At 41.1% G+C, this 13088-nt stretch overlaps 1 protein-coding gene across 1 annotated transcript in view; it reads right to left on the bottom strand.

The window, feature by feature from the left end:
• Positions 1–11704, bottom strand: part of E2F5 (E2F transcription factor 5) — a 28554-nt gene extending 16850 nt beyond the window's left edge. Inside the window, exon 1 of the mRNA XM_067017277.1 lies at positions 11474–11704. Within this exon, the coding sequence (XP_066873378.1) occupies positions 11474–11704 (231 nt within the window). The remainder of the gene's footprint in view (positions 1–11473) is intronic.
• Between the last annotated feature and the right edge of the window lie 1384 nt (positions 11705–13088).

The following is a 13088-nucleotide window of genomic DNA, read 5'->3' as shown; positions in this document are numbered from 1 at the left end:
TGAACGTGACCAATGACTGAGTTAAACTCAATTTTCATGTCAGCTTCCTTCATAACTGTGACCAGCGGCCTATTCTGAAAACTGATTAAACCCCCCCCACATAACTGGGGCATTTCTGTTTCAAACACACATACACACGCCCACACAGACACACATATGAATATACATCAAAATGTCAAAAATTTCCTTCACCAAGAACTTCTAAATGTCAAATCTATAGAAGAAATAAAAATAAAAAGATAAAGATCTGACTATCTCAATAATTAAAACTCACATAAAGCATGAAGACCATGAATTAAAACATGGACAAAAGATAAATTTCACACCCAAAATTTGTTAACATTCTTGAAAAAGTTTTCAAACTTTTAATGAGTTAGCAAAAGGATAATAAAGAAATGCAAAATGAAACAATGAAAATATATGTCTACACAGAGAATTGTACCTGAATATTCATAAAAGCCCAATATTGGGAGCAGCAGGTGAATGGATAAGCAAAGTGTACTATATCCACAAAACGAAATACCAATCAGGGACAGAAAGGAATGAACTACTGGTACAGGTAACAATGGGCGTGAATCTCCAAAACATCATGCTGAGTGAAAGAAGCTAAACCCAGAGCACATACTGTATGAGTGCCATGAAACTCTAGCAAAGGTCGTTTTAATCCATGGAAAAGAAAACAGAGCAATGCTTGCTTGGCGGGGTGGGGAGGTTGGAGTTTGGCTGGGAGAAGGCAAAAGGGAGCTGTTTTGGGTGACGGAAATGTTACACATCTGGTTGTGGTGGTGGTTACAGGTACAAGCATTTGTCAAAGCTCACTGAACTGTACACTTAAAATGGGAGCATTTAATGGGTGGAAATTGTACCTTTACAAAGTTGACTTAAAAAACAGAGATACTATTATTCATCACCTTTCAAATTTGTAGAATATGAAAACATCAGAATACCCAATATTGATTCATTCTATCTATCCATCAGTTATCTAACAAACACCTGGGAACAGCACTTACTATGTGCCGGGTACTGTTTAAGTGTTTTAAAAGTAAAAACTCACTTTAGCCATTCCTATAATGATAATCACATGAGACAGATACTAATATTGTCACCAGTTTTGCAAAAGAGGAAAGTGAAGCTCAGTAATTTGCCCAAGGCCACCGAAATGGTAAAGTCAGGATGTGAACCCAGGGTGTATACTTTTAGCCATTGCAAAATGCTATTTCTGATGTGGTGAGGTAGCTGGTCATGATTATATGCTGCTAGTGGAGTATAAGTACCATCTTTTTGTAAAGCAATTTGGCAACATTCATCAAAGGTTTTACATTTTTATTATCCTTTGATCTAGTAATTCTTTAGTACAGATTATCAGAAGCAGGAATAATTCAAAAATGTCTAAATGCCAAAAATGTTTCCTGGACCTCTGTTGCTAAATCCAGTGGACACTTCAAAGTCTTGTATCCTCCGCAGCTCTTGACTCTGGTTCTCTCCTTCCTAAGGCGCTGTCCCCTGGCCTTGCTGTCACCACAACCCATAGGTTTTTCCTCCTCAGTCTCGGGCTGTTTCTTCTCAAGTCTCCTTTTTCTCTGCTGTTCCTGAACTATGGGTGTTTGCCCAACTTCCATTCTTAGTCCTCTTTCCACTCTAAACCTTCTCCCTTACATACCTCATAAACCAATCATTTCCAGATCAAACTGGTAGCCCTGGTCTTCTTCTTGGGCTCCAGATTCATAATTCCCACAGGTTGCCAAATATCTACTCAAGGATGGCCTATAGGCATCTCATGCATGCCCAGAACTGAACTTCCCTTTCCTCCAAATTCCTTTCCTCTTTTTGTAATTTCTAAGTGAAAACCACCAGCATCCACTCAGCTGACCACGTCATGACCTGGCAGTCATCCATGATTCCTTTTCCTATAGACTCAGCATCCAAGTTCTGTCACTTCTACAGTGAAACATCTTATCTCCCCACTTCTTTATATTTCCACTGCTCTACCTTAGTTCAAGCCTGTAATCTTGCCTAAATTACAACCATATTCTCTAAATTCAACAGTCATCTAATTTATAGCCTTGCAAATGTACAATTTCTTTCTCTGGCCTCGTGGCTCTGGCACTTGCTGTCTTGCTGGGAATGCCTTTTCACCTAATTCAAATCTGATCACATCCATTCTATTTGTTGAAAGCTTACAACAGACTGGCTGGATCAGTACTGGTAACACACAAGACACAGTCCCTCGCCTCACACAGCACTTGGTCTAGAAGGGAACACAGGCAAGTAAATAAATGAAGAAACAATCCCATCTTGTGATAAGGGGTATTAAGGAAAAGAACAGGAGAAACAGAATAAATGGGAATCAACTTCAGCCACTTTAGATTAAGGGGAAGAGTCAGGAGATGCATCTGCATCAGTTTCCTATGGCTGCTGTCAAAATTACCACAAATTTAGTGACTTAAAACAACACAAATTTATTATCTTAGAGTTCGGTAAATCAGAAGTCCAAAACGAGTCTCACTGAGTTTGGATCAAGGTAAGGCTGTGTTCCTTCTGGATGCCCCAGCTTCTAGAGTCTGCAGCATTCCTTGGCTAGTGGTTCCTTTCCTCCAGCAATGGTCGGGCCAAGTCCTTCCATACTGTCATCTCTCTGGCTCTCTTCTGCTTCCCTCTTCCACTTTTAAAGACCCTTATAATTACCAATGGGCTCAGATTCATAATTCAGACAAATCTCCCCATCTTAACATCAGCTGATTAGCAACTTTAACCTTAACTCCCCTTAAGTGAACAGATTCATAGGTCCCAGGAATGAGGCCATGGGTATCTTTCAGGAGTCATAGTCTACCTACCAAGCATCTAAGACAAGGAAACATTTAAACGGAGACCAGAGGTTTAGAGAAATGGCCAGTCAAGTAAGGGAGAGTGTGTGTGTGTGTGTGTGTGTGTGTGTGTGTGTGTGTAAATGTGCTCCAGGCAGAAGGAAAGGCCTGTGCAGCAGCCATAAGGTGGAGAGCAGAGGGTATGTGAAGCATTAGAAGAACTGGAGCCATGGAAGGGGCGAGTGTGCTAGAAGAAGGGAAGGACTCCCAGAAGAGACAGCGTCCTGTAGGCACTGGATGTTGTTCTAAGGAGAGGAGCAACACGACCTTAAGTTCTTAAATTTTACATATATCAATGTCACCTGACTTTTTGAGTGTCCCTTAGTCCCAGCTCCACTCTCACTGCTCCCTGGAGCTGTCAGTGGCTCCCACATCGCCGGTCACCAGGGCTCAGCAGATGCTTCCATACCCCCTTACGGTGTGAAAGTGTCTAACTCCCACTTCCCTCACTTTTCCCCACAACCACAAGCTGTAAGCTACTTAAGGAAGGGGCTAGGGCACACGTTGGTTAACTTATATTTATTGAATGAGATAGAACAAAACCTAGAAACACCTAATATATTACCAACCTAAAAGAATGGTGAATTCTGGATAATATGATAGATCTAAGTTGAGGCCCTCACAATTTCTGTTTATAATTTGGGAAAATAAAAGTTTGACCTCAGCTATGAAAAGGTGTAACAAATTGGGGAAGTACTGAAAACTGAAAATAGTGGCTCTCTTGGGGTGGTGGCATACTGGGTAATTTTTATTCTGGACTATATCAATTTTTTCCAAGTTTTCTACTATTTGTATGCTATTTCAACAGATATATTTTACGTTTAAAAAGGTAAATCAGAAAAAATACCCTCCCTTGTACAAACATATTAAGTTTAAGACATAAAGGGAGACTCATGGACTAATAATTGGGGAAAGTTAGCCTTAAATGGCAAAATCTAAAAGAAATGTATTTATAAGAAATATTTACCATGTCAATACTTACGATACTAAAGAAATGGCAGAACATAATACACACATCCAGACAAATGTACGTGTGATTCACACTGAGAGGCACTATTTAAAGACTGGCTTTTATGATTCATCCCTAGATTATGATCTCATTCTTTAAAATAACAGTTTATACCATTGAGTGCACTCGATATTAAGGTAGACATTCTCTGGAAATTAGTACTTTCACTCCTGATTTCTTTCTCTTCCCCTTTGCCTGGTATACCTCAATTTAAAATTTTTGAGTCCTTTTCTTTCTTGGTGCTTTTCTTGTACACAATGGATGCCTGAATTTTTTTCATCTAAACAACTTTATTAAAAAGGAAAGGGAATCGGATACATTCACATACTGGAGAAACTAGCAGGCTTCAATTATTACTCATTTGATGTTTTCTGTATATTATGCTTTAACGCTTTTACCTTTTCATCCTTTTATACAGATTTGTTACGCTTTCTGTGTTATTTTTTCCCTTTGTAAGATAGCAATTCAAAGTGTATTTCTAGTCTATTAAGTTACCTTTAAAATTTTAGTAACATATTTATAAAAAGAAAATGATGCATAAAATCAGCAAAAGCTCAACTAAAATACTTGGGCACTCTGCTAATGAAATCTCTCATTTACCTGAGGGTCTCAACTAGACACTCCTTACTCTTATCCTTGTGAGAATCTTCCTAAAATGTCTACAGTCCTGCCTACACATACTCTCCATTCGAGGATAGAATCTTTCCCAGTGATTGAGCCCCTCACATCATTTTGAGCATCATCTCATTCACTGCTCAGTCCCCTGGAACACAAATGATGAAGATTAGCTACAGCTGCACTGATCATGCTCTTTTTAAAAATTAAATCGAAAATTTAAAAATTTTTATAATTTTCCTATTCCCCTGTAAGTAAAACAGAATTTTACTGTAAAAGTGGATTTTAATTTATTCCATTATAGAAATGACTCTCAAAGCTTACTCATTTCCACTAGAAATTAGGTCCCTTAATTAGTAATGTAAGATTTGAATGCCGTAATACGCTGCCATTCAGACATGAGCAGAGACTATTCCAGAGCAATTAAATGGGGAATTTCTTCCATCCCTAGCCTCCAACATTTTCCCAAGAGTAGCTCTCATCAATCTTAGTGAACTCCTAAAGGGTCAACTCTGTTTGACATTAATTCCTTCTACTAACAGAACAGTTCTTTTTGATGCATGAATAATATGATTGAAAAAGAAGAGGCAGTAGAGCTCATTCCATGGTTCTCAGATGTCAGTAGGTATCAAAACCACCTGGGGTATGTATTTAAAATGCAGATTCCTAGGCTCCTCCCCTGGCCCCACAGAACCTGATTTCCTAGGTCTGACATTAGAATCTTTTTTTTTTTTTAAGATCCAGAAGATGCTGACATATTTGACCACTGGTCTACACATTGAGAAAGCTGGTGGAATCCCTTTCAGGCCACCACCTTTCTTGAAGTGTGAGGGTGGAGAGACTGTACAGCTTAACACAAAAATAAAATCTGCCTGGGGCTTCTCGGTTCACAACTACTGCCACCACTTATGGTGGCTCATCCCTTCTTCTTCCTTCCACTTTAATGATAAGATATAAAGGATGTGGAATATGCCCAAGACACACTGCTGATAAGTGGCAGAATCAAGACCAAGAATTCACTAGTACTGTCTTAGCTATAAGCCCATTTATCCTGTCCAGAACTGGAAAACGAGATGGCTGGCTTTTTTTTACTTGTTCTCTAGAAAAGTTGTTCTTCACATTACACCAAAACTTCAGAGGTAGGTACACTTTGCTTAGCATGGCATCAATTCTGACATCAGACTATCTGGGCTCTTATCTCCTTTACTGTGTTTATTGGCTGTAACCAGATAACCTCATTAAACCTCAATTTCCTAATCAGCAAAATGGAGATGTAATATCCCCCTTAGAGTTTTTTGGTTTTTGTTTTTTTTTTTCAGTACGCGGGCCTCTCACTGTTGCGGCCTCTCCCGTTGCGGAGCACAGGCTCCGGACGCGCAGGCTCAGCGGCCATGGCTCACGGGCCCAGCCGCTCCGCGGCACGTGGGATCCTCCCGGACCGGGGCACGAACCCGCGTCCCCTGCATCGGCAGGCGGACTCTCAACCACTGCGCCACCAGGGAAGCCCCCCTTAGAGTTTTGTTACAAGGATTAAATGCGCTAACACAAGTAAAGCATCTGGCATACTGCCAGTCACTTAGTATTAGCTACTAGTAATCATTTTTATTAGTGTTGTAGAGCTTTAGTCTCCTAAGAATTTTCTTTTCCCATGTGGTCATGCATCTTGTATTTAACAATGTTTAATAATTAGACCCTGGAACAGATGTATCCAGAGAAGCTTTATATATGCATCTTTAATATATTTTATTTTTTAGAGTAGCTTGAGGTTCACAGCAAAACTGAGTAAAAAACAGATTTTCCATAAATCTCCTACCCCCACACATGCACAGCCTCCCCCACTATCAACATCCCTCATCAGAGTGATATTCATTACAGCTGATGAACCTACACTGACACATCATAACCACCCAAAGTCCATAGCTTACATTAGGGTTCACTGTTAGTGTCGTACGTTCTGTGGGTTTTAATAAATGTATAATGACATGTATCCACCATTATAGTATTGTACGGAGTAGTTTCACTGCCCTAAAAATCCTGTGTTCCACTTGTTCATCTTACTCCCCTAACCCCTGATCTTTTACTGTCTCCATTGTTTTGTGTTTTCCAGAATGTTATATAGTAGGAGTTATATAGGATGTAGCCTTTTCAGACTGGCTTCTCTCACTTAGTAATATGCATTTAAGGTTCCTCCATGTCTTTTCATGGTAATGACTCATTTTTTCAGCACTGTATACTATTCCATTGTCTGGATGTACCATAGTTTATTCATTCATTCACGTATGGAGAGACATCTTGGTTGCTTCCAAGTTTTGGCAATTATGAATCAAGCTGCTATAAATATCCATGTGCAGGTTTTTGTCTGAACATAAGTTTTCAACTCCTTTGGGTAAATACCAAGTAGTGTGACAGCTGGATCATACGGTAAAAGTACGTTCAGTTTTTTAAGAAACTTCTGCAACATGTTGCATTCCCACCAATAGTGAATGACAGTTCCTGTTGCTCCACATTCTTGCCAACATTTGGTGTTGTTAGTGTTTTGGATTTTTGCCATTCTATTAGGTATGTAGTGGTACTGCACTATTGTTTTACCTATTTTTTTTAACTGCAGGAAAATACACATAATATAAAATTGGCATCGTAACCATTTTCTAAGTGTACAATTCAGTAGTTTTAAGTACCTTCACATTGTTGTGCAGCCAATCTCTAGAACTCTTCTAATCTTGCAAAACTGAAACTCTATACACACAGTATTCGTTTGCTAGGGCTGCATAATAAAAATACCACAGACTGGGTGGTTCAAACAACAGAAATTTATTCTGTCACAGTTTTGGAGGCCTGAAGTCCAAGATCAAGGTGTTGGCGAGTTTGATTTCTTCTGAAGCCTCTCTCCTTGGCTTGCAGATGGTCTCCCTCATTGTGTCCTCACATGGGCTCCCCTCTGTGCATAGGCATCCCTAGTGTCTGTGGGTCCAAATTTCCTCTTCTTACAAGGACACCAGTCAGATTGGCTTAGTGCTTACCCTAGTGGCCTCATTTTAACTTAATCATCTCTTTGAAGGCTCTATCTCCAAATACAATCACACTCTGACTACTGGGGGTTAAGACTTCAACATATGGATTTTGAGGAAACACAATTCAGCCCCAAATGCCCAAGAAGCAACAACTTCCCATTCCCTCCTCCCCCAGCAACCACTCCTCTACCTTCTGTCTCTATGAACTTGACTGCTTCAGTTACTTCATAAAGTGGAATCATACAGCATTTGTCTTTCTGTGACTAGCTTAATGTATTCAAGGTTCATCTATGTATGTATCAGAAATTCCTTCCTTTTTAAGGCTGCAAAATCTTCCATTATATGTATATACCACATTTTGCTTATCTACTCATTTGTTGATGGACCCTTGGGTTGTGTCCACATTTTAGCTATTGTGAATAATGCTGCCATGAACATAGGTATACTAATATCTGTTCAAGACCCTGTTTTCAATTCTTTGGAGTATATACTCGGAAGTGAAATTGTCCTGAGAATTTTTAAGCATGCACTAAAGTTCTGACTCTCCTACCCAACCCATATCTCTCTCCTTAGGATAATCCTTGCTTTATTCTGTGACATCACAAACTAAGACCTTAGATTATTTATTTCTTCCACGGTGTGTATTAATCACCTAATCATAAATGGGCATGAGTCAGAGATAAGAAACACCATAAATATTTTATCATATTAATCCAGGTATCATTCAGGCAATTGATAACTTGAACAATTATAATAAATGAGATAAGGAATCTTGAGCATACTTTAAAAAGTTGAAGATGGCATCAAAATGGCAAATCTAGAAACTCAGTTATAAATTAATAGGAATTTTCAAAACAACATAGACAGTCATGACTATCCTAACTTACTTAAATTTTTAGTTCTATAAAAATAGAACCCATTTAATTTGTGAAGTAATATGAATTTGTCATTAATATCCTCATTTTCAATGCAGACGCTCAATACCTTCTCTTCTATCATGAGTAGAGGTATAAAAATAATCATGCATTTTTCTTTACATGAAAGATTCCATGCCCTTACACAGATGAAAAATTTAAGAAATTAATTTTTTTTTTAGGAATACTGAAAGTCAGTATAGCACAGAGAATAAGAAAATATGGTCTAGTTTCAACTCATAGCTGTGACGTTCTACTGTGTGACACTGGGCAAGTTACTTAACCTATCAGTTTTCTCATCTGTGAAATGGGGTTGATAAGTCCAAATTTCAACTGTTAGGATGAAAAAATTAGTTAATATATGTTAAATGCCTGGCAGATACTAAGCTCTCAATAAATGTCAGCTACTAACAGCATAAATTGGCAAACCACATAACTGGAAAGGCCCATGACATAACTTGTCATCTCACTAGAATAAAGAGAGAGTAACTACCCCACTCCCACTATTGTAAATGAGGCTATATAGTGGCGGTGTAAGAGAAAGATATTGAATAAAAATTTCTCAAACCAGCTCCAAGGTGTTTCCATTCCCTCCTAACTGTTAAATTATACTAGAACAGCTTTATTAGAATTTGTTTTGTTAGGCTATGTCCTCAATTAGTTAAATTACTAAGAAGAAATGCATCACTAACATACAGCATTATGTTCTTATTCTTCAGTAGTCTATGTCACAAGTTAGAAAAGAAATAGCATCTAAGTGGTTTGGATATTTTATGGATATCTAAGATATTTGGATGTGATGGTTGATATTTTTTATATTCATGATATTCACAAAAATGATGTTTCATTAATTGCTTCTTTAAAAATATCAAGTGTATAATGCTGAAATACACCACCCGCAAGTAAGAATATAAGAAAAAAATGTGATTTTATAATTTCAAATTAGAGAAACTTTATCATTGTCAGTGTTAATCCATCTTCAACATGTCAGAAAAAGTCTTTATGATCTTTTACTATGGTGTACAATAAGAAACATCATTTGAAAGATTTCAATATAAGATTTTTACAATATAAGATTTTACACATATATATAAGTAAACATATGTAAATAAATGATATATATCCATATATATGTGAAAAAGAATGATACTCAAACTGTTCTCTACAACTAAAAAGTCATTAATATAATGCGACTTAATATCACTGCAAAAACCTTTGAAGTTTTAAGAAAGGATGGATGAAACAATGTTGTTATGATATATTAAACTCCATTTCCCACTCATTGCCTCTGTGACTTCTACACAGCAAAATGTGGCCACAGATGAAGCAGGAAGAAGCCAAAGAACTTAGGGGAAAGCAAGGGCAAAGTTCCACCATATTCCAAGGCAAGTTGCAGAAGCCCTCACAGTCAGCCCTCAGAGTTCAGTTTCATCTGGAAAATCCCAAACTTTCCTGATTCCTTACTGAAGTCACAGGCTACAACTGAACTTCCAGATTTTGAACAGTAGTTTGCAAGCTATGCTTTGTAACATCCCTGGCTTTCACTGATGACCTCATGACTCCCTGTGAAATTCTTTAAACAAAATCCAATTTAGTTCACAACAATTTAAATACTATATATGCCATAAAGCACTTTCAGGGAGGGAGGTATGGAGGAAAGAGCTGGTGGGGGAAAAAAAGAGAACAAGAATTTCCAAGGGTGTGGGAAAATTCTAGGAGTAACACTTCTAAAAGAAGAGAGTAGAAACTACTTCCGAAAATGCAAAATATGTGCATCGTGCCTCATTTGTATAAACTAGAACAATTCAGATAATTCAACAATCACATACTGAACACCCAGGGAAAGGAGATAGCATTCAAAGACATATACCTCACCTCCTGCACTACACTGAGAGGACGCCCCTAGCAGAGGCCATTAAGTTGGCCTTTGTGAGTTCAGGTCAGGGAAAACTAGAAGATGCTCTCCTGCTCAGATGCTGCTTCTGTTACTCTAGGCACAGCCTTGACGATTGCAGTCACACTCTCAAGCTAGGAAAGGTGGTCCTGACCCTCCCCTAGGTGCTGGGACCATGCCTCTGCAGTGATTACTGACTCGTTAGTAATTTTTGTTTGTTTTTAATGCTTTACTTCTTACTTAAACTGCGTGTGCTGGCTGAATTTTAATTCAAGTGTGATCACAGCGCTGTGGAATCCTTCCAAGTCCTGCCTGGAACGGTTAAGTCATTCTGTTTAACGGAACAGCTTTTGATGCATGTTGCTGTTTGAAAATTCCAAACTGTAGTAAAAGACGAAGCACACGGTCGTGAAATAGGAAAGAGTTTACTGAGCGCTTGCATCTTTTGGGGTGAAAATTATAAAACACCTCCTTTTCGTGTGATGGCAAATCTCGCTTTCAGAAATTTTTATCAGATACCAAATTAAGTCACAAGTCAAATATCCCTCTTAATCATCAGGATGATGAAAAGAAGTGCACAAGGAAGAGGCTTTTAAAATTACTATTATTGTTTTAACGGGGAGGGCTGAAGAGTTCACCTTTGTGTGTGTGTGTCATCCAGAAGAGGTGGCAAAATCGGATTTTGTTTGCTTGCTCGTTTTAAACAACCGAAACACGGTCTCAGCAAGAATCGCCTATTAAAACCATCAATTCCCAAAAGCAAAATCAATCCCAAGGGTGCCTCGGGGCAAAGCTCCCGGGTACCCCCTGAGGCTCTGCCACAGGTGGCGGCGGGGCAACAAGGACACTCGGTCGCCCTCGGGTCCCTACGCCCAGAGCCTGAAGCCACGCGGGCGCGCCCGAGCTCCTGGGCTCTTTGTCGAGAGCCCGGCGCACCGCCGGGCCCCATTGGTTAACGCGGTCGGTCCGGGCCATCCTGGTCCCGCGTCCCTCCCCCATCCCGGCGTCCAGGGCTTGGGCGCCGGCCACGTGGCCCTTGCTCGCGGGTTTCCCGGTCCCCGGGAGGCGCATCCACGCCGCGCCGCCCAACCCACGCGACAAGGGGGTGGTCTTCTCCCAGGACCACGGGCTCGGAAGTCCGCCCCCTCCCCGCCTCCCGCACTCACCGCTTTGAGATCCAGGACGCCGTCCTTGGCCTCCTGAAGCAGCGACACGAACTTGGTGGTGAGCAGTCCCAGGCTCTTCTCGTGCCTGCTGCTGCCGCCCCCGCCGCCCCCAAGAGGCGGCGGCGGCGGCGGCGGGGGCTGCGCCTGGGACTGCGGCGGCTGCGGCCGCTGGCCCTGACCCTGGCCCTGCGGCGCCGGCTGCCCGGAGCCGGCGGGCTCGGCCGCCGCCATCGCGTCCCCGCGCCGCGGTGGTGCGGCCCCCGCGCTCGGCCACCTGCCGGGTCGGCTCCGCGGCGGCCGCTGCCGTCTCCGCCCGCTGAGGGCGGGACGAAGGGTCGCGGGCTCCTGCAAACAACAGGTGCGCGGCGCCCACCCGCCTGGGGGCCGCTCGGCGCGCCGGGCCTCCGCCCCCTCCCCGAGCCTGGGGACGCGAGAAGGAAGCCCACGATCGAGGGGAGGGGGAGTGAAGCGAGAAGAAGGGGCGGCTAGGGGTGGGGACCCGAGTTTAAATGGCAGGAAGTGACGCCGCGGCCCGCCGTTGCTTGGAAACGCATTTTTCTGTAGGAAGGAGGGGCGAGCGGGGAGTAGGGCAGCGTCGGTGACTGGGTTTCACACTTGCCTCCCTGCTGTTGGCGAGCCGCCACCGGGAGCGGCGACCTCCCGCAGCAACGCCGGGAGGGAAAAAGGGCTTCGGGGCAGGAAAAAACCCTGCCGGGTGGCCATCAATTTCTGAGCCGCTGAGTCCGTGGAGCCACAAGAGATTAGCCTTCGGTTAGTTACCTTCATTGGGCGGTTTCTGCTGTCTGCTCTTTTCGAGCTTTAGGATCCTTTGCATGTATTTCAGTGACTCGGACCAAGTGTAGGGTTATATTCCATAGATTATCTTTTTGGATTCGAAATACAGGAAAAACAGAATCATGGAGTCATAGGTAGAGATACTGGGGTGTGGAGGGAGAGGTCCTGAATTGCTCAGACTCGCCACTGGACTCCAGATCTCCTGCATTTAGAACAATGTTCTTAATACCTTACTGGAACCAAATTATATTGTATTATTTAGAATATTAGGCACCCACAGGTTCTTGTGTTTCGTGATACCCCAAACTATTGATGGGAAATGAGATAACACACAGATCTGGGTAAAAGTTTTTTCTCATTTGATTAGAGAGTCAGAACTAAATTTTAAATGGGTTGGTGTCACACACAACACTTTGAATATAGTACATCCTCAATAAATATTAGGTGAATGAAAATTCCATATGATGGTAATTAATCAAGAAAGTTTCATGCAAGAAATATTTTAAATTTAAAATAACAATAAACTAGCAAAAAAAGGTCACTGGAATGAAGTGAAATACTCAGCAGCATTAGCTAGTAAAACTGGACACACCATTTATAACAAAATATTTAGGCTTCCAATTCATAGCTACAGAACTTCATTAATAACCAGATAACCTTTATTTTAATCAAAGAACTCTATAAGAAAAACTTGGAATTAAAAATCTTTAGTAAAACATGAAAAATTCAATTAATAAAACCACTCAATTTAAGTTATCTCAAAATGGGTTCTGCTATGTGATTTGGCATTAACAAAATCATTATTTTGCCACTTAAATTA

The sequence above is a fragment of the Kogia breviceps genome, chromosome 17 (genome assembly GCF_026419965.1).
Source record: "Kogia breviceps isolate mKogBre1 chromosome 17, mKogBre1 haplotype 1, whole genome shotgun sequence".
NCBI lineage: Eukaryota > Metazoa > Chordata > Mammalia > Artiodactyla > Physeteridae > Kogia > Kogia breviceps.
This window is presented reverse-complemented; position numbering and strand designations above follow the sequence as displayed.